The following is a 24572-nucleotide window of genomic DNA, read 5'->3' on the forward strand; positions in this document are numbered from 1 at the left end:
TGGCCGTACACTGAGCACCTGATCCAGCCTACAACACTCTTTGTCAGACTGGAAAGCAATCTCGGAAATGAAATTTTCCTTCCTCTGCTGTTCATAGTCTATGCTGTCAGGGTCTAAAATAGTATAAGAAAAAAGAACCTGCATTCTAAAAATGCTCTGGATGTGCTGCAGCTTTCCCCTTCTCCCCATATCAAGATCCATTTGAGAACCCGGAAGTTCTAATCAAAATAATTCTGCAATCTTACTTACCCCACTTATTCCCTCATATTATGAGTTGGTTGCAAAATAGATACATTTTAATTGTTATTTACAAAAGCTGAATACCATTCTATATCTGAAACATTTCAGAACGGTGAACGTAAGAATTAAAACAGTAAAATATTTTTTTTTAAAAAAACATATTTTTTTAACTCAGATTTAATGCTGAGTCAAACAGACCAAAAGCATCTGGAGGACAACATATTACCCATCTCTGCCTTATAGTTATCCCTGGAAAGATAGAAACTTAAAATTAGTGTACTATGAAACCAGTCTTACTGAATTCAGTCAAGCTTACTTTTGAGTAGACCTATGGGAGTCTGGCAGGCAGGCACAGGATTGCCATAATAAATGTTCTGGTTCCGGCCAGGCCCCAACCTATCTAATTTTAGGAACTGCTCTCTGTGTAACACTTCTCTTGCAAAACCTCCCAACGCAGCCCTTCTCTCCTCTCCTTTTCAAACTTCTAAAAAGCGAGCCTGCAGCATTTTTCTGTACATCTCATAGTTCGATGAACATAAAAATGTTATACTATAGTTTCTAGCTGATAAATCATTTCCCTTTGGAACATGGATGCATTTTAATAAAGAAATAAAGGACTGCGGGAGCTGCCAGACAACACCATGGTCAGATCTACCGATCACATTGTCAGCCCACGCGTTGTACGGCCCGGAGGGTGCTGGGAGTTGTAGTCCAACCAGCTCGGGGGAGGCTTGCACCAAAGGCCGCATAAAGCCACGAGCAGAAGCCCTATTCACGTCACGTGGCGAGCCAGCACGTCACTTAAGCTCCGCCTCCCTGGCTCGGCGCTCAATGACCCCTCCGGGAGGTGGGGGGGAGAAGCGGTTTTCGCGCGCTTGCGCAGAGTGCCCTTTCCTGTCCTTTCCCCGCCCCTCGTTCCTACTCCGCGTTCGGTTGGTCGCGAGGGGCGTGGCCGGAAAAGGCGGGCCTGAGCGAGCGGGTCTCCCAGGTGACCATAAGGCGGAACAGCCGATGGTCTGGTGAGGGAGACGATGGCTGAGCAGGAGGCCGCGCCCGCCTTTGAATGACGGGAGCTCGCGCTCGCCGAGGGAAGCGGCTCCCCCTCGGCTCGGGCCGCGTCGCCTCCATCTCCGCCCCGCTCCGCGCTGGACAAGGTGAGCGCGGGCGAGGCGCAGCCGCCCCCTACAGCCGCTCCCCACCGGCGGAGCTGAGGCGGCTTCTCCCGCTGCCCGGCTCCGCTCTCCTCCTGCTTCCCCCGAGGGTCCGCTGGCCCCCTTCTCCTCAGGACGAGCGTCTCGCTGGGCCCCGCTAGTGCCCGCATGGCCTCGCCGCTTGCCGCTTCCCCGGCTGGGCTGAGGAGCGCATCTCCCGCACCCCGTCAGCGGCCCATCTGCGGAGCAAGAGCCGTAGCCGGCCTCGCAGGGTTATCGTGGGTCGGTCTCCCTCCCTCCCTCCCTCTTCTTCCTCTGGGGGACGAATCAGGCGAAACAACATAGGGCAACTACCGCTGCTCTGGGAAGAGCCCCCGCGCCGTAGACGCTTCCGAGTGAGGCTGGTTTTGAAGGGCCGCTGCCTTCTCCTCCGCCACGTGGAAGGAGACCCACCGTTTCTGAAGCCTGCGGTGCCCTCCGAGTGTGAGGCTAGGTGGCCGGGTGCGGGCGGCACCATAAGCGACGGTTGACTTCAACGTCCCGCCTATTACCAATCTCCCCCCCCCCCCGGTTCATTATCGTGTCGTCTGAACTCAACCGGTGACTTACACCCGTGGCGTCAGGTCTCAAATCCCTTTCACACTCCCCCGCCCCCCCCCTCTCTTTATTTTGGCTTCTCCTCAGTTTTGTTTTTTCTGACATGCAGATCCGTGCATGACAGATTGCATTGCAGATCCTTTGAGGAAAAAGCCCATGCCGGCTCATCTAACAAATACTGAGCGTTTTTCTAGTCCCAAAAATAATGAGACCTTTTCCTGCAGCTACAGTGAGCAGATCTTGCTCTAGCAATGAGACTTCACATGCAGAGACAGAGGGAGAGAAAAGCTGCTAAGGCTGCAACCCCCTGTGCATGTTTAGACAGAAAAAAATGCCCTACAACTCCCAGCATGCCCCAGTCTGGGGCATGCTGGGAGTTGTAGGACTTTTTTTTTGTCTACATATGATTGTGCCCTTAGCTGTGTTTGTGACCTGATCAAATACAAGTCCAGCTTGCATTAGATGGCCAAAGTACAGGTACAAGATGTACTGACCTAGTTTCCATGGAGCCAGTCTCCATGGTTCCACTTCAAATGCCATTCCTTCACACAAATTTGGTTCATAATTGCAGCTCTAGCTGTATAGCTAATAAATAAGGCCCATGTTATGAAATTGTGCTTTTATTTTATTTATTTAAGGATATTTATGCCGCCATTCAGCCAAAAAAGGCTCTCACGGCGGCTTACAAAAGTATTTCTTGACAGTCCCTGCCCACAGGCTTACAATCTAAAAGACATGACACAAAAGGAAAGGGGATTGGGAGGGAGGAGGAGGGGGAAAAGGAAAGCAAACTCAGGCACTACAATCTTAGTTGCAAAGTTCAGCAGTTACAGTTGACAGCAGGAGGGAGGGGGCTTTCAGCTGGAGCTGGACCCAGGCACGGTGGAGAGGTGCCTGGCTGCTGCTTGCTCCCTCACTGGTGGCCTCTGCAGAGACAGTTGGTAGCAGGAGGGAGGGGGCTCTCAGCTGGAGCTGGACCCAGGCATGGTGGAGAGGTGCCTGGCTGCTGCTTCCTCCCTCACTGGTGGCCTCTGCAGAGACAGTTGGCACTTAAATGTTAGAATTAGTGCTGTAAATATAAACAAGGGCTTATTGCAAATATAATGAGTCTTGCGGCACTTGTTACAAATATAATGAGTCTTGGGACAAATTTATTCTGGCCCTATAAGGTATAAACCTCTATCATGTATGTCCTTTTTTCTGAAATAAAAACGCAGAACTTTGTAACCTTTCTTCATTGAGAAATTACTAAAGTCCCTTAATCATTTTGGTTGCCCTTTCTGCACCTTTTCCAGTTCTCTAACATTTTTGACATGCAGCGTCCAGAAATGCATGCGGTATTCCAAATGTGGTTGCACCATAAATTTCTATAAACTCATTACAATATTGACTGTTTTATTTTTGCTCCCTTTCCTAATGATCCCTATCATATAATTTGCTGCTTCTTCTTTTTTTATTACAATTGCTATATACTGGGATGATGTTTTCATTGAGCTCTCCACCATGACCCCAAGACCTGTTTCCTGCTTAGTCACCACTAGCTCAGACTCCATTAATCATATAAATAAGGTTAGGGAGTTTTGCCCTAATGTCTGTCACTTTATGCTTACTTCTATTGAACCGCATTTGTAATTTAACTGCCAATTCATCCAATTTGGAGAGATCCTTTCTGAGCTCTTAATTACTTTTTGTTTTTACCACCCTGAATAATTTGGTGTCCTCAGGAAACTTGGCCACCTCACCACTTGCCCCTAACTCCAGATCATTAATGAACAAGTTAAAAAGTACCAGTCCAGTGCATATCCTTGGACAGTTCCACTTCTTACATCCCTCCATTGTGTGAACTGTCCATTTATTCCTACTCTTTGCTTCCTGTTCTTTAACCAGTTATTGACTGGTTTGTTATTGGTTTGAAACTCTGAGTTGTTTGTCCCTCAACATCTCAGAGTACCAGGTTCACACATCTCATCAAACAACCCAGGAACAGAGCATTCCTGATTTGTTGACGAAAGCGGATGCAAAACAGAAGTGGCGAGCAGGTGGGAGGCAGCACGGTCCCTGCCATGCAGCACCATCAATTCATGGGTTGATTAACCCATGAATTGGCATTACATGCAAATATGCTCAATTGGTTGGATCTAGGATTTGCCTTCCACAAGAGGGCTCTGCTAACAGAAGGTCTGTCTACCTGAGTTTTGTGATCCCCTCCCTGCAACACCACAGCACGTCTCATTCAGCAATGTAAATGTATATCTGTGTTGATAAATTCATGTAATATTGTTATGTTATCATGATGGGACTGGACTTCACAGCTGGTTAGTAGAAATAAAACCAGCTACCAAGCCCAGCTTTAATAGGTGGAACTTTGATTAAAAATGTGTTTGGGTCTTACTGATTGTACAGTGGTCAGGAGAAAACAGCACTGTGATAGCTGAGATGTCTAAAATTAACTGTTCATACTTTATCGTCACTTTTCTTTGGTTAGCTGTAGGTTGCCATAACTGGTAAAACCTGCTGGTTGAGAGATTGTCTTTGACATTTAAGGGTTGCATGCTTGTTGGCTCTGTTGGATATTTTCTGAGCCTTGTAATTTAAAAAGTATTGCTTCAAGGATTGCTATGAAAAATCTGAATTTGTCCCTAATAAGTAAGACAAACTAAAACATATAGATTACCTATGTTACTATTCCATTTTCATTGTTAGTCAGCTGTACTGCAACAGGGTTAAAATATTTTTTTCCAAAGACACCTACAGTTGGTGCCATATTCTTTTGTTCATTGGGGAGGAGGGAGGATTGTGTGTAAATTGAAACCATCTCTTTGTCCAAGAGAACATCTGTCTTGGGCTGCAGTCCTAAGAATGCGTATTCAAACGTTTGAATTAGTTGTATGTAATTTATGGTGTTTTTATTTGTGTTGTACCCCGCCTCGATCCAGAGGGAGAGGCGGGTAACAAATAAATATATTATTATAATTATATTATTATTATTTGGAAGTAAATGGCATTGAAATCAATAGGGCTTATTTCCTAGTAAAACCTGTCAGCTAGGGTACTAATTGAAAGAAGAAAGCACATACATTATACTATAATTACACCTATATGTATGGTAAAATATTGAAAATAAAAACATATTTAGAAAGCAGAGGCATAATCTTTGCAGCTAATAATGTCTTTTATGTACTATAGGAAAAGTAGCATCCAAGATCTGTCCTCCCATTTTCATTTTTGTTGTTCTGTCTGTGCCTTTTGATTTCAGGTTATATTATTTTGAAGCCAAAATAGTGATAATTATTATTTATATTATTAGCATTATTTCCCACAACTTGTCAATGGTTTTCCAATTATTCCCTAATAACAGCTTACAATGCAATCCTATACATGTCTACCAGAAGTAGTTCCTAATGATTTCAGTGGGACTTAATCCTAGTTAAGTATGTATAAGATTCCAGCCTTAGTGTTGCACATAAAAAATAACTAATGCAGGGTTAACTAACTGCATGATGAAAGTAAGACTGACTACTTTGAATATAATAAACTTTTAATGCGAACTAGTTCGCAGAATAGGAGTGTAGGAGGAAGTTCATAGTTTGGTTGTATTCTCTAGCATGAGTCAGTCAGAATGTTGACACAGTGAGTGAAAATAGTATGGATTGCATTCATAGAATGCTCTTATACATGGACAGGTGAGAAATATAAACTCTTGCACTCATTAATATACTGACTTAGAATGTTAAGACTTGCTGCTTTTGTAACACCAGTGAAGGAACTCTTTATTATTTTTGTGTATGTGTATGTATTTATTTTATTCCATTTATACCCTGCCTTTCCACTCAAGGCAGCTTTAAACCAGTTAGTTGCTTGATAGCCTGTGGCAAGTAAGAATTGCTTCCAGACAGGGAACATTTTTTCAGTGGGCAGAGTAGTTCTTTTCTTTTCATGCTGTTGCTGTGTCAGAAATTATTAATGCATTTATAGGCCCTTTGTGCTTCACCTAGGCTTTAAACATGTCTGCGCTACAGCTGGATTTCAAATTTTAAAAATGGGGGATCCATTTTTTTCCCCTTTCCTTGTTTACAACACCTTTAAGGGCAGCTCCAGGTCCAACCTTTTAAACATAATATGACCTGCAGAGCCTTATTTGAATGCCCGGAGACCCCTCCTCCCCCACTTCATCTTGGGATTCTGAACATGCAAATGCTTTGTTCAGGTTTGGATGATTAAACAATCCATGGGTTTTTAATAATGGGTTGTTTGTAAGAGTGCAAGAGTGTGCATACTGGCTATTGCTCACTTCTGCTTTGCTAAGCAGCTCAGGAATGCCAGTTCCTGGTTTGTTTGTGGTGACATCCAAGCCTGAAATGCTGGGTTGCTGAGTGAGAAACAACCAAGAGTTTTAACCAAACAACAAATCATGGGTTAAAACTATGATGTTTACAAAGCAGGAGTGAGTGGGATCCAGCTCACTCACTGCTGTGAGTTCACAAACAACCCATGGTCAACAAACTGTGGGTTGCTTGTCTGTGACTTCACCATCAATTCAGGTTTTTTTCTTCCCATTTCTCCTGCCGCCGCCAACCAAACCTGCTTTTTGTAACATCTTGCCTGATGAAGAGGTCTGGAGATCATGAAAGCTTGCACGTTTTTTGACGTCTTTTGGTTCGCCTAATAAAGTTATTACAGTAATACAGATTTTTATTTATTTATTTTTATGGTCAACAGGGCTACCTTTGTTTTTGATTTTTATCACACAACAGAAATAAAAAAACCTGTTGTTTACATAAAGTGTTCTCAGAGTATATAGAAAGATTTTATAAAATGTCTAGCCTATAATGGTCATGTGACAATAAATTAAACTATGGCCCACTTCAGAAAACACCTTAAACCATGGCTTTAACCATGGTGGTTAAGCCAGAAAGGTGGCCTGTGTTCAGAAGACACCTTAAACCATGGCTTTAACCATGATGACAAAGGCAAAAAGCCTTAGTCACTGTGGTTAAAGCCATGGTTTAAGGTGTCTTCTGAATGGGGCCTATATCAAGTTCAAACAAATGGTGATATAACTCCACTCACACCCCCACATCCCCCACGTACGCATCACCAAATATGGCTGTTGGAAGTCAACTTAAACACCAAAGCTTCCTGAACTGTGAATACTATTGAAATGTTATCTATCAGTGTGCATTCACAAATGCAAAAATAAAATAAAAAGCAGTTAATCAAACCATTCAACTGGAATGGACCAAAATAGTATGAATAGTAACTACTACTTCATGTCGACAATATTTCAGGGTTTTGTATTTTGCTCACTTTTTTCCTGTCATTCAAAACAATTGTACGCCTAAGAAGTCAAACTAAAAATGGCTTTGTATGATCCGCCACCACCAACATTCTAAAGGTAGAATTCAAAGGAATTAAAGTATAAATCTTCCAAATAAGATTGAAAAACACTCAAGGTTCTGGACAGCCTATTTTCTTTCTTTCTTTCTTTATAATTAATTTACTTAACTGTCCAACTGTACTCATGCAGAAAAGATTTCCCTTGACTGAATGTGATAGATTTAAGAGGCTTATTCATAATTTGACACTGAGTTTGACTCCTTCATATCTGCTTTCATTTTGTGAAAAAGCAAGCTTTCAAAACAGTGAAAAAAGTATGTAAATTTGTGAGTATCCTGACCAGGAGCATAGAAGTGCAAAGCGCTGGCTAATTATAAGGTATGTTCCTTGGTGCCTAAGTAAGAATGTGGACACCTTGAGGTCATGTCTATGAATTCTAATCATATTGAACTACATGCACTGACCGGCTCCAGCATCAGTAAGCTGATAGGCTTACATTATAAACATCTAGTATTTTCTTCCTTTTTGCAGGCGAAGACCTCCATCATGGCCATTACGCAATTCCGTCTGTTTAAAATTTGTACATGCCTGGCAGCAGTACTTTCTTTTTTTAAGCGGCTAATATGCAGGTAAATATAACATCTTGCAAGTCTTATCTAAATATGTCTTGGGATCCCTGACCATTGCTTATATGGTATTCCGTAATCTCAGCTCCTATCAATGTGCTAACATTTTCCAATAGCTAGCATGGTGCTTAGTGATGGCCAGGTGTTTTCACTGAAACTTATATGCAAAATATCAGACACGTTGGAAAAGATACGCTTACAAGTTTTCTGGTTTGACTATAACTCACCTGCCACATCCAAGAATAACCATACTGAAACATGTATAGATTAGTTTATGTCACATTTTGATTCTACTAGTCTTTATAGCATGGTTTATAATGGAAACTTGTTATATCACAGCTCAGAAGTACCCATATTAGTCAGGATTTTAGAAGGTGTAAATTAGGATTTAGAGTTATTGCTTAGACCAAAACTAGTTCAAAAGCAGCTTGCAAAGCTTTCTTTCTTTATATTCCTTTTAAAAACAGAATTCTAATCAGATATTTAGTTTTTTTACACAAAGGCTACTGACTTTTAAAGTTAATACTTTTTATTTAGCTTTTAAAATAATTTTCTTTCTATAAGTTTTTTTAGCTTCACTAATAGTTCCAAGTAGTGCTTATTTTTCAGAGTTAGGAAGATGTCTGCGTTTCTTTTCCAGGACTGGAAGAGGACGAAAACTTAGTGGAGACCAAATAACTTTGCCAACCACCGTGGATTATTCATCTGTTCCTAAACAGGTAATACCTTTAAACACCTGGATATCAGTGATTAAACAAAAATTCTGCCAAACGACCCAGTAAAAAATAGATTGATGATGAATGCCAGTTTGCAAATAGGTAGCTAAAATCTTACTGTTTGCTCTTTAGCCAGAAGTAGAAGATTGGTCTTCATGGGATGAAGATGCACCCACGAGTGTGAAAATTGAAGGTGGTAATGGCAGTGTGGCCAATCAGCAAAATGGTTTGGAAGAAATGGAGCCTGACTACTTTAAGGACATGGCACCAACAATAAGAAAAACACAGAAAGTATGTTTCCAACATGAAAGTCTTTTGAAATGTTATATGATAAAGTAGTCATGATGATTTAGCGATAGTAGTTGTTGCACATAAAGTGTTTTCTACATGTAGGTTATCTGGACTGTAGGTGCATTTGGCTGTCAGACTGTAGATGCATTTGGCTGTCATTAATTTTTGTGAACCGCCCAGAGAGCTTCGGCTATTGGGCGGTATAAAAATGTAATAAATAAATAAATAAATACTGTGGGAACATGTTCACATCCAGCGGAGGAATAACAAGTGAAATTATATGAGTTGTTCCATCTCGATCTTTGATTGGCTACCCTGGATGGCTGCAAACTGCAGCATGGTCAGTTGTCTGATTGCTGCTAGAGTCAAATTTTGGCATCTTCAGAGAACAGTTTACTTTTTTCTGTTTTGTACCTTGGAGAGTCATTTGTAATTACGTTGACTGACTTAAGTATTTGCATACAGTCCGCACTCAGGTCCTCTAGGGTGAACTTACTTTAGTCAGCTAAAACTAGGCTGACATCAGTTTCCCAGAGGACCTTTTCTTCTGTCGCCCCCAGATTGTGGAATGGCCTGCCAGAGGAGATTCATAAAATTAACTCTGTGTGATTTTAAGGCAGCTTTAAAGACTAGCCCTTTCCGGCAGGCCTATCCAGATCAACACACACTCAGGTCCTCTGGGGAGAACTTACTTCAGTTTCCCAGAGGACTTTTTCTTCTGTCGCCCCTGGATTATGGAACGGCCTGCCGGAGGACATTCGTAATATTAACTCCCTCTGTGATTTTAAGGCAGCTTTAAAGACTAGCCCTTTCCGGCAGGCCTATCCAGATCAATGTAAAATCCAGAATTTTTAAGATGTATTGATTCCTGTTCCCCACCTCGATCCAAAGGGAGAGGCGTGTAAGAAATAAATAATTTTTATTATTATTATTATTATTATTATTATTATTATTATTATTATTATTTCCCTGTCAGTTTTTGTGAGTTTTGCAATAGAATTCTTTCAATGGAGAAATTTGGCACAAAACTTAAATCTAGAGTTCGTACATACAATTTTAAGTTTGTATGTACTGAATGAGACATCAGTTGTAATTTGAGATTTATGCACAATGGTATGCTAATTTTCTTTTGATGTTTGGGCTAAATCCCCACTCCATTCCATCAACACCCAAAACCTCTTATATACATGTGGATTTATGTCTACGAATTGCTATGCATCACATATGAGTGTTGTGATGTTTTCTACTAGCACAGGCAGGCCAGAGTTATTTTGAATGTGGGTGGGTCTAAATAGTTGCTGCAAATCATGTGTGCAAGAAAAAATTTGTACGGATATAGAATTCCCAACATTATCCAGCAGTCATTTTATACCAAGAGGGATCATGCAGCCAAGCATTCCAACACAATACTTGCTTGGTTCAGAAGTGAGCAAACCCTCACAAGCCACCCGCTCACACACTCCTCTCTCACTCTTCCTCTTTTGGAGATGCAAGATTGGAAGTATTTGCTTCTACTTTGAAACAAACAATAATTCTCTATTACATCCAGTCTTGGGACATAAGAACAGGTCAAGATTGGAAACAGTTTTATCCTGAGTTGTTCTCACAAAGTGGAGTTCAAGCAGACATGTATTTCCTAAGTTCAGGCATAATGTGGAACTGTACTTTGTTTAAAAGTGGAAGTAGATGCTTCCGATCACTTTATGGCCACAAAAGAGATGGGGTGCGTATGACCCTAAGGCTCATTCAAGTAGTGGGGAACCATGGTTCTTCTTCGTGGTCTCTATGCATCACACATATGGGCTTTGCGCCTGCGCAGAGACCAGACCGGAACCTACTATAGCTGAGTGGAACGTTTTTGGCGGGAACCCCTCCCCCCACGCTACCGCGCATGTCCATGGGGTTCCCGCCCTTACCTCAGTTCTTCGTCGTCCGCCATTGTGCACAGACCTGTTTACCGAACCTCTAGCGTTTTCGTATAGCTTCTTCTTGTTACTATCTTCTTCGTTCTTCAATCTTTTCTAATCTCTTTCTAAACTCTTTTTCTTACAAATTTCCTTGTATCTAAAAAAAAAAAAAAAAAAAAGTTATTGTAGATAGTTCTCCTCAGCGACTTCGGTCGCGTGAGGCCTTTATGGCACTTAAAGCCCCGTTTAGAAAGTGCGTTAAGTGTGGGGCCAAACTTCCGCCGACTGACGGACACTCCCTTTGTGTTTTGTGTTTGGGCGAAGGACACGTTGTTGAGGCCTGCCACCACTGTATGTCATTTACCAAACAAACAAGAAAAAATCGAGCGGACCGACTCCGTTCGATACTGTGGGAAAAGGCTCTCAAGGCCACGGAGGCCCCTACAATGGAGAAAAAGGCGGTTCATAAGTCCGTTGCCCACAAAACGGCAGTTACCAAGACTGTTCCAGACAAACCGCCAGACCATAGCACTGAAGTGCAGGCCAGAGCAAATAGGGCTGAGATACCCCTCACGCCTGGTCGGTCTTTATCAACTTCAATGGCTAAGAAGGTTTCTAAGAAAGCCAGAACGCCGATGCCTTCTCCCGAACTGGAGAAGAAGAAGAAGAAAAAGAGAAAGAGGGATGCGGAGAGGGCCGCTTTAGCGTCACCTCGGCCGCGGGAATCGGCCAGGAGCCATTCCACCCCTCCCGCCGCGCCGACCACTTCGATACCGAGGTCTCCTTCGGTGTCGAGGCCTCTGTCGGTGCCGATGACCACGGTACCGACACGCCCTCCAAGTTTATCAGAAGGCGAGATCCGAGATTCGGTGTCGATAGCTTCCGCTCGACAATCTGTAAGACCCCAGGAGCTCCAGGGTTTAATCCCTGTGCAGCCCTCGCCAAGGCAGACTCCAAGACGCGATTGGGATAGAGTATCGCAGTACTCTGATCCCCAATCCAGGTACGGCTATTACGAGTGGGATCGTTACCGACCGCAACAATTTTTTCAAGGTGACCAGCAGCATTACCAGCCTGAGGGCTATTATGCACATCCTCCACCAACATCGAGGGTATGCCAGTTACCTTTGCCTCCTCCTTCCATGCATCAAGTTCCGACGGTATCGACCCCTCGACATCGTGAACAACATGCGATACCGGTCGCTGCGCCGGCTGCATTATCTACGCAGGAAGAACGGCTGGATTTGCAGGTGGTGACGCTGTCTTCGCCAGAAGAGAACTATCCATCCGACTCGGAGTCGGCACACTCTTTGGTTCCAACCGCACCTTCTCCGGACGATGCAGTCGATGATGCTGACCCTTCTTCGCCGTCGGATGATATGGTCCGTTTCTCAGACCATATGCTCAGAATGGCCAATGCATTAGGCCTCGACATTCAGCAGGCAGATGAATCGGTCATCGACCCAATTTATGACGTGTTTCAAACAACAACAAATCAACGTCTAGCCATCCCAATACCTCACGCCCTAAAACAAGCAGCTCAGTTGTCTTGGAAAACTCCAGCAGTGGCTCAAACAACTTCAAAAAGATTAGAATCATTATACCGTGTAAAAGAGGATGATACACAATTTTTGGCTCAACACCCTAAACCAAATTCAATAGTGGTGGAGTCTGCACAGGGCCAGTCACAGAAAACCCATTCTGCGCCCGTAGATAGAGAGGGGAGAAAGTTAGACCAAACTGGAAGAAGGGTTTACTCATCCTCCGCCCTAGGAATCAAGGCGTCTGCATACGAGGCAACGATGGCGAGGTACCAGCTTTTTCTCTGGGAGAAGATGGGATCTTTGTGTGAACACCTCCCAGAGGACAAAAAAGAGCTTGCAAGGGTTTTTCAAAACGAAGCATCGGCCATAGCAAGGCAACAATTGTCCACCGCTCGACACCAGGTGGACTGCCATTCAAAATCGATGATGGGGGCCATTTCTTTAAGGAGGCATGCTTGGCTCAGATCAGCCAATCTTACGCACGAAACCAAAGCTAGGATTGAAAACATGCCATTCGATGGCGAAGGTCTATTTCATTCAAAAACCGATGAAACACTAGACTCCATCTATAAGGCAAGAACAACAGCCAAAAAGATGGGGTTTACTGCTCCTCCTCAGACTCAGTACCGTTCAAAAAGATGGACAAGGCCTCCGATGCAACAACAGCATCGACCCCAATACCAGCTCCAACCTCGACAGCAACAACATCAGCTTCAGAGGAAGAGGCCTTACCAAGGCAGGTACCAACAAGAAAAAAGGCAGCCCGACTTCAGCAAGAAGCAGCGGGTTTGACTTTTCGGATCCAGATCCACCTCCCTTTGCGAACCGCCTAGCACCCCATTACCATCAATGGGAGTTAATAACAACAGACTCCTGGGTGCTCACTATCATCAACTCGGGGTATGCCATCGAGCTCGATGTCCTTCCTCCTTTTTCGGGCGTGAAAGTAACGGCGCCATCCCCTCCTCTGCTGCTCGAGGTACAGACCTTGCTGTCGAAGGGAGCTATCTCTCCCGTACCCGCAGAGGAACTCAACCAGGGGTTTTTCTCCCGATACTTCACGGTCCCGAAGAAAGATGGAGGTCTTCGACCGATCATGGACTTAAGGCAATTGAACAAATTCATCACCCCGAGAAAGTTTCGTATGATAACGATTGCTTCGATTTTGCAGCTCCTACACAAAAAGGTTTGGTTCGCAGTGGTGGATCTGAAGGATGCGTACTTCCATATCTCTATCAGGAAGTCGCATCAACTTTACCTTCGTTTTTCCATCGGTACAGCCCAGTACCAATTCACCGTTCTTCCGTTCGGATTGGCCACGGCACCGAGGGTCTTCACGAAAGTCATGGCGGTGGTGTGTGCCCACCTGAGACAAAAAGGGATATTTGTTTATCCATACCTCGACGACTGGCTTCTGGTAGCGGACAACAGCGACACGCTCCGGACAGATATTCTAACTACCCTCAACCTGTTGGACTCGTTGGGGCTGTGGATCAACGAAGAAAAATCCATATTGACCCCACAGCAGAGGTTGGACTTCATAGGGGTAACCCTCTCATCTCGAGACGGGAGAGCGTACTTACCCTTGGCCAGGGCGAGTACCCTTCAGCAGTTAGCCATCGATACCGAGAGCCGCCGAAAAGTTTCGGCATGGACAATTCAGAGACTACTAGGTTTGATGGCAGCTACAACTGCAGTCATCAGGTTTGCAAGACTCAGGATGAGGATATTACAGGCCTGGTTTTTGAGGACTTTCGATCTTCGACACAATGCTCGACGAACTTACCTCTCGATACCGAAGCAAGTGAGGGCATCCCTGCAATGGTGGTTCTCGATGTCGACGCTCCTCGATGGGGTACCATTCCAACAGAAGGCGCCCTCGGTAACGATCACAACAGATGCATCCTTAGAAGGATGGGGAGCTCATTGCAACTCCCTTACCGCTCAGGGTCGCTGGCCTCTATATCAAAGAGAACAACACATCAACCATCTGGAGCTCTTAGCTGTGGAGAATGCCGTGAAGACTTTTTCACAAATGATCGAGGGCCGAAATGTCCTGATCGCAACAGACAACACCACCGTTGTGGCTTACATCAACAGGCAGGGTGGAACACGATCGCACCCTCTGAACCGTTCTGCACTCAGAATCTGGAACTGGTGCATCAAGAGAAAGACTTACCTGACTGCCATCCATGTAGCAGGAAAGGAAAACATCATTGCGGACTCCCTCAGCAGGTCCTTCCGTGTCGACCACGAGTGGGAGCTCGACGTCGAGGTCCGAGACGATCTCTTTCGTTGCTGGGGCCGCCCTGCTGTCGATGTCTTCGCTACCGAAGAAAACGCAGCTTGTTCCAGGTTCTGCAGCAGAGCAGGAAAGGGAAAGCACTCTTTAGGAGATGCTTTCACCAGGACTTGGAAAGGAAATCTCCTTTACATCTTTCCACCCTTCCCGCTATTGACGAAGGTGTTAGCCAAGATCCAGATGGACACCTCCAATTGCATCCTGATCACACCGTGGTGGCCTCGACAGACGTGGTTCTCTCACGCCCTTCGGTTATCGAGAGGGGATTACATCAGGCTCCCGTCGATACCGAAGCTTCTGTCTCGACACCAGGGCAGAGTTCGACACTCAGATCTGTCGACCCTCAAGATGACTGCATGGAGGATAACAACTACTCCTCCTCTGGAACCAGAGTTTTGACTGTGGACCACATTATTTTGGCAGCACTAAAGCCTTCCACAAGGAAATCTTATGCAGCAAAGTGGCAAAGATTTCAGAACTTTGCATCAAAAGATGGTAATCAAATACCAGAATCTTGCCACTTAGCCCTTATCCTCAATTATTTATTGACGCTTTTCCAGCAGGGACTTAAGCTCGCATCCATCAGGGTTCACCTTGCTGCGATTACATCTTTTCATCGGGGTGTGGATGGTTTTACACCTTTTACCCATCCAACAACCAAGAAATTTCTGAAAGGTCTGAAGAACACGATACCGACTGTGAAGACTATCGTGCCGCCATGGAGCCTGTCAGTTGTGCTGCAAGCATTGACACGCAAGCCCTTCGAGCCCATGGCTTCGACAGACCTTAGGCTGCTTACTTTAAAGACTGTCTTTTTAGTAGCCATCACATCGGCAAGACGTGCAAGTGAGCTTAAAGCTCTTAGGATAGATGTCCCGTACACTATTTTTCATAAGGACAAGGTTGTGCTACGCACAGACCCAGCCTTCTTACCTAAGGTAGTGTCATCTTTTCATCTGTCCCAGCATATTACTTTGCCTGCTTTCTTTCCTAATCCAACTACACCTCTTGAGTCTTCCCTACATACTCTCGATGTAAGAAGGGCTCTTGCTTTTTACAAAGACAGGACAGACACTTTTAGAAAAACAAAGCAATTGTTTATTTGTTATGGGGAGCCTTCTAAGGGACTCCCTGTCTCTTGCCAGCGCTTGTCACGCTGGATAGTGGAGACAATTGAATTGGCCTACTCTATTTCTAAAATAGAGTTAATGAAACCTGTGACAGCTCATTCCACCAGAGCCGTCTCAACATCGGTGGCCTTCACCAGAGGTGTTCCACTAGCAGAAGTCTGTAGAGCCGCAACGTGGTCCACTCCATCCACGTTTGTCAAGCACTACAGTTTGGACACCCGTGCGAGGCAGGACTGCTCGTTTGGGAGGACAGTGCTCTCGGAGATCTTCAGATGATGCACCAACCCACCTCCAAAGGTATGTCAGCTTGCTACTCGCCCATATGTGTGATGCATAGAGACCACGAAGAAGAAATGCAGGTTGCTTACCTGTAACTGTAGTTCTTCGAGTGGTCATCTATGCATTCACACAACCCACCCACCATCCCCTCTTGGTGGTGTGAGATTTATAAATGACACTGTTATATTGTGGAATGTACTTTATTTTATTTACACTCATGTTTATGGGGGCACAATGTCGGACTCCTGTAAACTGAGGTAAGGGCGGGAACCCCATGGACATGCGCGGTAGCGTGGGGGGAGGGGTTCCCGCCAAAAACGTTCCACTCAGCTATAGTAGGTTCCGGTCTGGTCTCTGCGCAGGCGCAAAGCCCATATGTGTGAATGCATAGATGACCACTCGAAGAACTACAGTTACAGGTAAGCAACCTGCATTTTCTTGTTCCATCTGAACTCGGTAGTTGTGTTGGAAATACATATAGAGGTGTATCTGTATGTATGTTCCAATCTGCAAGTGTAAGCCCAAAACATTGGAAAGAAGTAGTTGGATTGGTACCACCATGAGACATCAATTATTGTGGGCCACAGGTCAATGAACTGGAAATCCTCCCGTTCAATCTATTAATAATGCCAGTATTCTTGATTACTTGTTGTTTCTTTCCTCTTAAATGTTACCTTTCAGATTATTGTTAAAAAACGTGAACCCCTAAATTTTGGGAACCAGGATGGCAGTGCAGGATTTTCTAGTAGATTAGCAGCTACACAAGATGTTCCTTTTATTCACCAATCTGTAAGTATCGATACCGATCAATTTCAGTTTCCAGGTGATTGTTTCTCTCTTAGAAGAAACCATAAATGTTTTTGCATGTTCAGAGGGAGGTCATGTTGCTGAAATATAGTGATAAAACCTTAGAGGTCTTGGTCCGGTCATAGAATATAAAGACGCTGGTCTGAAAAAAAATGTATGCAAGGGAAATGTGAAAACAATAATATGTATAAGTGTGGCTAAGAATTCTTGTCAATGGCAAATCTCCAAACGCAGTACTTGAGTTTGGAGTGTTTCTTGAAGCCCGTATTTTCCTACTTGTGCACATAATACTAACACCTGCTAAATTGTGTGCAAAGTAAAAATGTTAGAAATGCCAAGTCCTACGTCTGCCTACCATCAGTGAGCCACTTTGACTCATCATAGAATGTCTTCGGACATGGCTTCCTTTACTCCTAGCTGCTGTCAATGGCATTGTGTGTAAACAAGTTATATTGGCCAGATTATCAGTTCATCCAGTCTGCCCCCATCGCCAGTTTCTTCAATTGATGTAGGCTTGATTCATTCTGTTCACTTCCCCCTTGCCCCCAATACGTACAAGAAACATATTGCTAAACAATTTGAGACAAATAAGCAGTGCATCCATTTGCTTCCTCACCCTTCAAGAGCATGTTGATAGTTTTGGGGGTGGGTGGGGGAGGCTACACCTTTTTATGAAGGAAGTTTAACATTTCACATACATAAAAATTGGAAAGTAACCGAGACATCTCTGATTATTTGCTTTGTCTGGTATTATAAGCACTGCAGATTTTCTGAGAAGATATTCTCAATGGGAATATTAGAGTGAAGTATAGAGGATATCATGGCAAAAAACATGGAAGTAGTGATATATGTACGTTAAGGGCACAATCCTATGCATTATTTAGACAGGAAAAGAGCCCTACAATATTCCCATGCTGGCTGGGGAATGCTGGGAGTTGGGCTTTTTTTCTGTCTAAACATGCATAGTATTGTTCTCTAAAGAAATTATGAGGGTCTTCGCTAACGTTCAGAAACAGGCAGGTTGCTTGAATGTGCTTCTGTTTTTTAGTGAGTTTGTTCAACAGATGTCTGTCTTCAATTAGTGGTGTTATTTCCCCCCAGGGATGAGTAGAGATGGAAGGGTAGAGTTAATTTTACCTGAATCTAGAATTACAGTGCTATTAATAGGATAGTGCACCCATAATTCAGGATAATATTTTACTGTGAATATTTCAGTTGGGCATTTTGTGTGTTGAATTCTTGCATTTGTTTAGCCGGAATTGGGTGACCTGGAGACATGGCAGGAAAACAGAAATGCTTGGGAAGAAGAGGAAGATGCATCCTGGCAAGCAGAAGACGTTCTGAGGTAACTTTATCCAGATCTGTGACTGTATCGCAAGAATTTGTCAACCAGCAGGCATAGCTTCAGGGAAGATACAGTATGGCTGCAATTGGACGTTTGCTTTTGTTTTTAGTTAATCACAGCTTCATAAACTGAGGTTTCAGCTTGGCTTGTTTCAGTAAGTCATAGTTAATCTCAGCCAGACTTTTTGGCTCAGTTCAGACAACATGTTTCTCAGCAATGTGTTTAGAACCCACAGTGGAGCATTTTTGGAAAACTCTCCACCCTGAATATCCACACTATGCAAAAGAGAGTTCCTTCACAACTGGTGTGTTGTGTGGAGGGCACCATGGAGTATTCCGTTGCATTGAGTTGACTTTTCCCACTGGCTACAGAGTTCCCTGGCAAGAGTGGCAAAAGGAGTGAATGCTGCTCTAAGAGAGCTGCTGGGATTTTTTTTTTCAGCAATGTCTGATGGGATCCCATCAGGAAGACCAGGGGAGGAGAGAGGGTGGAGGAACTGTCAATTAAACGTAGCGATGGATTTTACTCAACTCCACAGTAGCTCACAGTCAGTGAAGTTAGAACATGTTTTGTGGGGAGCACCTCCTAAAAACTCGACCGCTGAGTGGAGTTTCCACACTACATTGATTAACGTGTTCCCTGAACTGAGCCTTTGTCTTGATGTGGACATAACAGTAAGTTGCAGTTAGTCAAAAATAGAAGCAAAACCTTCCACTCTCACAGCCACAGTGGAGGAGGAGTGGGGAGAATGCGAGCCCTAAGCTTCAGCTACGTTCATTCCTGTAATGGAATTATGAGAGTAAAAAGACAGTAAAATTGCTACTAAGATTCATAACCATAAAATCTTGACATTTGAAATGTCCCATAAATTCCTCAGTTATAATATTCTAGGGCTGCTCGTTTGGCACCTAGCCTAATGACTTTTCTATACTAAACCAAGAATTTTGTATTCACCCAGACATTTGATTGATTTTTAGCTGCTGTTTCTCTGGTTCTGATTTTAATTTGTAATTTCTCTTCATTTTTATCCTACAATGTACTTGTTGCTTGGTTTAAAACCAGAATAAACTATTTAAAATAAAAATGAAAAACGTAATTTGTTGGTGACGATACATGACAGGTGAAAAATGGCTTTTGGGCAGGCCATAAAGAAACCGGGGCTCCCCAGAACTACAGAGCCTTAAGAATAACTACTATTTAAACTATTTTAAATAAAAATGAAAAACATAATTTCATAAACCTTCTCCTCATCTCTCATTCTCTCTTACTGTCAATGATGTTACACTTACTCCAGTCAAGGAAGCTCGTAGTCTTGGCTTTATATTTGATTCCTCGCTCTCCTTTATTCCTCATATTGAGGCAGTAGCTAAATCCTGTCGTTTTTTCCTGTATAATATTGCCAGGATTCGATCATTTTTGTCTGTCTCTTCTGCCAAGACTCTTGTTCATGCATTGGTTATTTCTCGGTTGGACTACTGCAACCTTCTTCTCACTGGCCTTCCTTCTTCTCACATCAGTTCATTGGTTTCTGTTCACCACTCTGCTGCTAAGATCATCTTCTTGGCTCGCTGCTCTGACCATGTTACTCCACTTCTGAAATCTCTTCATTGGCTTCCAATTCACTTCAGAATCCAATATAAACTTCTCCTGTTGACCTACAAAGCTTTTCACTGTCTAGCTCCTTCCTATCTTTCCTCTCTCATCTCACACTATTGCCCCGCTCGTGCTCTTCGCTCCTCTAATGCCATGTTTCTCACCTGCCCAAGGGTCTCTACTTCCCTTGCTCGGCTTCGTCCATTTTCTTCTGCTGCCCCTTACGCCTGGAAGGCTCTTCCAGAACATTTGAGAACTACAAGTTCAATCGCAGCTTTTAAAGCTCAGCTAAAAACTTTTCTTTTTCCTAAAGCTTTTAAAACTTGATTTTGTTCTGACTTTTATACTGTTAGTTTTACTGTACCCTGTGCCTGTTTGGTGCATTCTCTTCCCCTTCTTATTGTTTTATTATGATTTTATTAGAATGTAAGCCTATGCGGCAGGGTCTTGCTATTTTATTGTTTTACTCTGTACAGCACCATGTACATTGATGGCGCTATATAAATAAATAAATAATAATAATAATAATAATAATAATAATAATAATAATAATAATAATAATAATTTGTTGGTGGACTTCTATCTGATTTTTATCCCACCCTTGCTCACTACATGGTCACTCCTTTCCTTCATGCTACAGCCATGTGAAGTAGGTTGTGCTCAGGTGTGAGAGAGCACCTGGCTCAAGTCAGGAATTCCCAGGTCCGAGTCCAGCAGTAACTGCTAAACCACACTGGCTTTCTTAGAGAAGCTTCCCCATCAAACAGGGATCGAGAGCTCTGCTTGATAGTGGTGATTGTGCAGCATTACTGGGGACAAAGTGTGTTGTGTGGGGAATATTTTCCCATTGATAGTACAATCTAGACATGTCTAGTCAGAAGTAAGTCTCATTCAACTCAATGGGACTTACTCCCAGGTGAGTCTATAAAGGATTACAGCCTCGGTGAGAAATATGTAATTTGTTATAGTAGCTGTACTTGTGGTTAATAAGAGCTGCCAGGCTAATTTGTGTGGTATGTCACTGATTTTCTATTGATTTGAAGGAATGAGCTGTTGGAGGGGAGAATTGCATAGGAGATCTTAAGAGTGTGAAATTTGTAAACTGGTGTTTTATATTGGAACTATTGAATCCACACAATAATGTCTTGACTAACCAGCAGAGGGCAGTGTACACAGCTAAGGTGGCCTCTTGAGATTCCTGGTTAAAGAACAGTATTAGTTCCATCTGTTTATTTCCTGAAGAGTCCTGTCTCTTTCTTTTAATGCCATGTAACTCATGACATGTTTTCTATGACACAGTCAAAATATGAGATCCGAACTTTTTAGACATCGCCTCAAATAGCTATTTCAAAGTCTTTTTGCAGAGGTGCAGCTGTAGATCACATATGTAGCCATTGATAGCCTTCGCCTCCAGGAATTTATCCAACCCCCTTTTAAAGCCATCAAAATTGGTGGCCATCACTACATCTTGTGGTAGTGAGTTCTACAATTTAACTATGTGCTGTGTGAAGAAGTACTTCCTTTTATTTGTCCTGAATCTCCCACCAATCAGCTTCATGGGATGTCCCCTGGTTCTAGTATTTTCAGAGAGGGAGAAAAATGTCTCCCTACCCACATTCTCCACATCATGCATAATTTTGTACACCTCTATCATGTTTCCCCTTAGCCTCCTTTTTCCAAGCTAAACAATCCCAGTTGATGTAACCTTCCCTCATAGGGGAAATGCTCCAGCCCCATGATCATTTGATTTGCCCTTTTCTGCACTTTTTCCAGCTCCATAATAGCCTTTTTTAGGTGTGGTGACTAGAACTGAACATAGTATTCTAAGTGTGGTTGCACCATAGATTTGTATAAGGGCAGTATGATACTGGCAGTTTTATTCTCAATTCCTTTTTTTTATAATTCCTAACATGGAGTTTGCCTTCTTTACAGCAGCCGCACACTGGGTGGACATTTTCATTGTAAAGTTTAGGGTGTGTAGCAAGAAAAAGTGAGAAAATTCTGCTCTTTGGCACACACAATGCAGGAGGTTGTTTCAGACTCTTTGGATATTAGTGTACAGCCTTTTCTCTACCTCTTTCCATGCCCCAGAAAATGCTGGATAGAATTTGAACTTATTTTTGTGGCAGACTGGGCATATCGTGATCCACTGGGAGACCACCTCGTTCCTGGTGGTTGCTAGGATTCTCGCAAAAAATGCTGGGCAAGGTTGAAAATTTGTCTCATTCAGCAAGGCAAAGCTATGTTAAGGAAGAATGTGTACTTGGGATTAAAAGAGGTTAGTTATGCCTTAATTATTAAAAAGATTCAGGGCATGCATTTTTTGGTTTGCTAATTTAAAAACAACAGCGGGGTTTCTGGTTTTTAAAATAAGGAAGGCCAATATTGAAGTCAGCCCACCCATTCCTTGTTGTATTCAATGGTGAGAGCCCACGGTGTTGGGGTTTATGCATCCCAGTTCAATGGTAGATCTTAGTGAAGAATCTAGTGGTGTGACTCAGAACTTGGTTAAAAAAATGGTGTGGTTCAGGAAATGACTCTTTGTGCAGTGTGATCTTTCAAAAGCGGTCTGATAAAGAACATGCCTCTGTATTTCATTCTATATATTCTGTCTGAAATTGTAGGCAGCAGAAAATAGCAGAAAGGGAAAAAAGAGCAGCAGAGCAACAAAGGAAGAAAATGGAGAAAGAAGCTCAACGTTTAATGAAGAAAGAGCAGAATAAAATTGGTGTGAAGCTGTCCTAACGCCACTTTGCGTTGGTCTCATGGTGCCAGCAGAGGGGAGAGAATTCAGCTTCTAAAGCATATGCATCATTTTGTATTGATCTCAGTATTTTTAGAACTCCAGCTCACTGCTTCATTTTTAAAGCCATCTTGGGAGAGACACTTCTTCCATAAAGTAACTTCAACTGGACGGTTCAAACAACAACAACAGCATCATCCCACCAAATCCCACCATGAAAGGGCAGTGTTTCCTTCAGAAGCCCTATCCCACTGCACTCGTACTCCAAGAAGAGATACTATGGCATAAACTCTTCAACTGCCTGTTTTTGACGCTAAAGGGAAAAAAGGGTGTAAATAATTGAATGATGGCAAACTATTCTATTGTCTATTATGCTTATAACAGGAAAGGTGTGTAATTAAATAATTTTAAAGAATGTGTTGCTTCTCTGTTGTCACAAACTCTGCCTTCACTGCCACATTTAAGTGCCTCTTTGTAAATTCTAAGGAAGGGGGCAACAACGTGCATAGAATGCACGCGCACAAAGTTGCTTAACCAAGGGGGTGTTGAACTGAGGGCCAAATTCCATTTTGAAGAAGCGCTGGGGTGGGGGCATATTCCAGTGTTGGGCAGGGACAGAGCTCCAACCCCCAAAAGGGCCGGCATATGTATTTTTTAAAGCTCTTTGCTGCCAGTAACTGAGCCTTAAGGTAGGTATTTCAATCTTTTTAGGATAGGGGGAAAATGACACAAAAGCTGGGGAACTGTCGAAAGATCGGGTGGAAAGAGCGGTCCTGAGAGGAAACAGCATGGTTGTCTTGAAGCCCCAGTAGGCTGGGTTTGGACAGAGGTTTTGCACCTCTGGCTTAACACTAGCATGGATGTAAATGCTTTTTTGGACAGGATTATAAACAGGTGAAGCAGGTAAGAGAATCTGTCACCATTTCTAACCACTCTCATTCTGAAACAGCAGTGTATAATGGCTGTAGACGAAAGCATTCTATGCATGTGGGCATCTTTAATGCTCTTAACGTTCCTTGTAGATGGGTGCAGAATACTTGTCAGCAGGTTTCCATCCCCAAGGCAAAAGCCATGCTAAAACAGAGCACCAGCCGAGGTAGCATGAGTAACACAGTTCCCACATGGAAGCAACAGATGTCTGCTAGCTTTCTCTGAAGGGCTCCTGAACTGTTCAGGTGGTATTGCAAAGCTTATGGAATCTGGACAATACTTAAGTAATTTAATTTAGCAATGGCTACCTCTGAACCTGGAAGTACAGGTTTTAAGGTCCAAGTCCCTTTGGTAGATGGTTGCGTAGTATATCTCTGATTTCAGAGAAACTCCCATCAGTGACAGTGTGCCTTTAATTCCTCCACCTACAAAGCTAGACTATGATGTTAAGCAAGGTGTAACTGCGCTCCTGAGAAATACGAAGTAGTCCAGTGTGCAAGATCGGGTTTCTTTTAGCCAATGTGTGAATCAACTTTCCTAGTGACTTGGAAAGTGTCATATGGAAATATTGAGTTGTCATAGATCAGTTTAAAGCAAGCCTCCCTAGGGGAGGGAAATGGGCAGTTGCTTGGGCAGGAATGAGTTGCTCCTGTATCTTAATTTAGCAGGCTGACCCAATACTTGGGCTGCTTGTCAAAGCTGAAAGCAGCTGGAGAAACCTATCTTGTATGGACTCTGTTTTCTAATGGTGTCTTCCTTAGGAATGTGTCATGACCCTGCCTCCATTTTGTTTGATCTGCTAGTCCTGGACTGGAAACAAGTATTGGTTGCTATTTAAGATGTCTTTGGTCCAGCTTACACTTTTCCTTTATTATGCAGAAGAAGCTGTAAATAATCTGCCTGGCGTGGATTCTCCATGCCAGTGTTCTAATGAATAGCACTGACCATGTGATTCTTGCTATGGGTGTGGATTTCCCATATCATTGCTGGAGTGTTTTAGTAGATTCAGTTCAGTCAGCCATTATGGAAAATTG

The 24572-nt window shown here is 43.2% G+C and overlaps 1 protein-coding gene across 1 annotated transcript; it reads left to right on the forward strand.

Annotated features, from left to right (window-relative positions):
• Positions 1–1256: 1256 nt before the first annotated feature.
• On the forward strand, positions 1257–23023 carry EBAG9 (estrogen receptor binding site associated antigen 9). The gene is made up of 7 exons (XM_063131060.1): positions 1257–1394; positions 7857–7954; positions 8592–8670; positions 8800–8958; positions 16802–16909; positions 18181–18272; positions 22490–23023. The coding sequence occupies exons 2-7, from the start codon at positions 7872–7874 to the stop codon at positions 22608–22610; spliced, it is 642 nt and encodes a 213-aa protein (XP_062987130.1). The 5' UTR covers positions 1257–1394; positions 7857–7871; the 3' UTR covers positions 22611–23023.
• The last annotated feature ends 1549 nt before the right edge of the window (positions 23024–24572 follow it).

This window comes from Elgaria multicarinata, chromosome 7 (assembly GCF_023053635.1).
Source record: "Elgaria multicarinata webbii isolate HBS135686 ecotype San Diego chromosome 7, rElgMul1.1.pri, whole genome shotgun sequence".
NCBI lineage: Eukaryota > Metazoa > Chordata > Lepidosauria > Squamata > Anguidae > Elgaria > Elgaria multicarinata.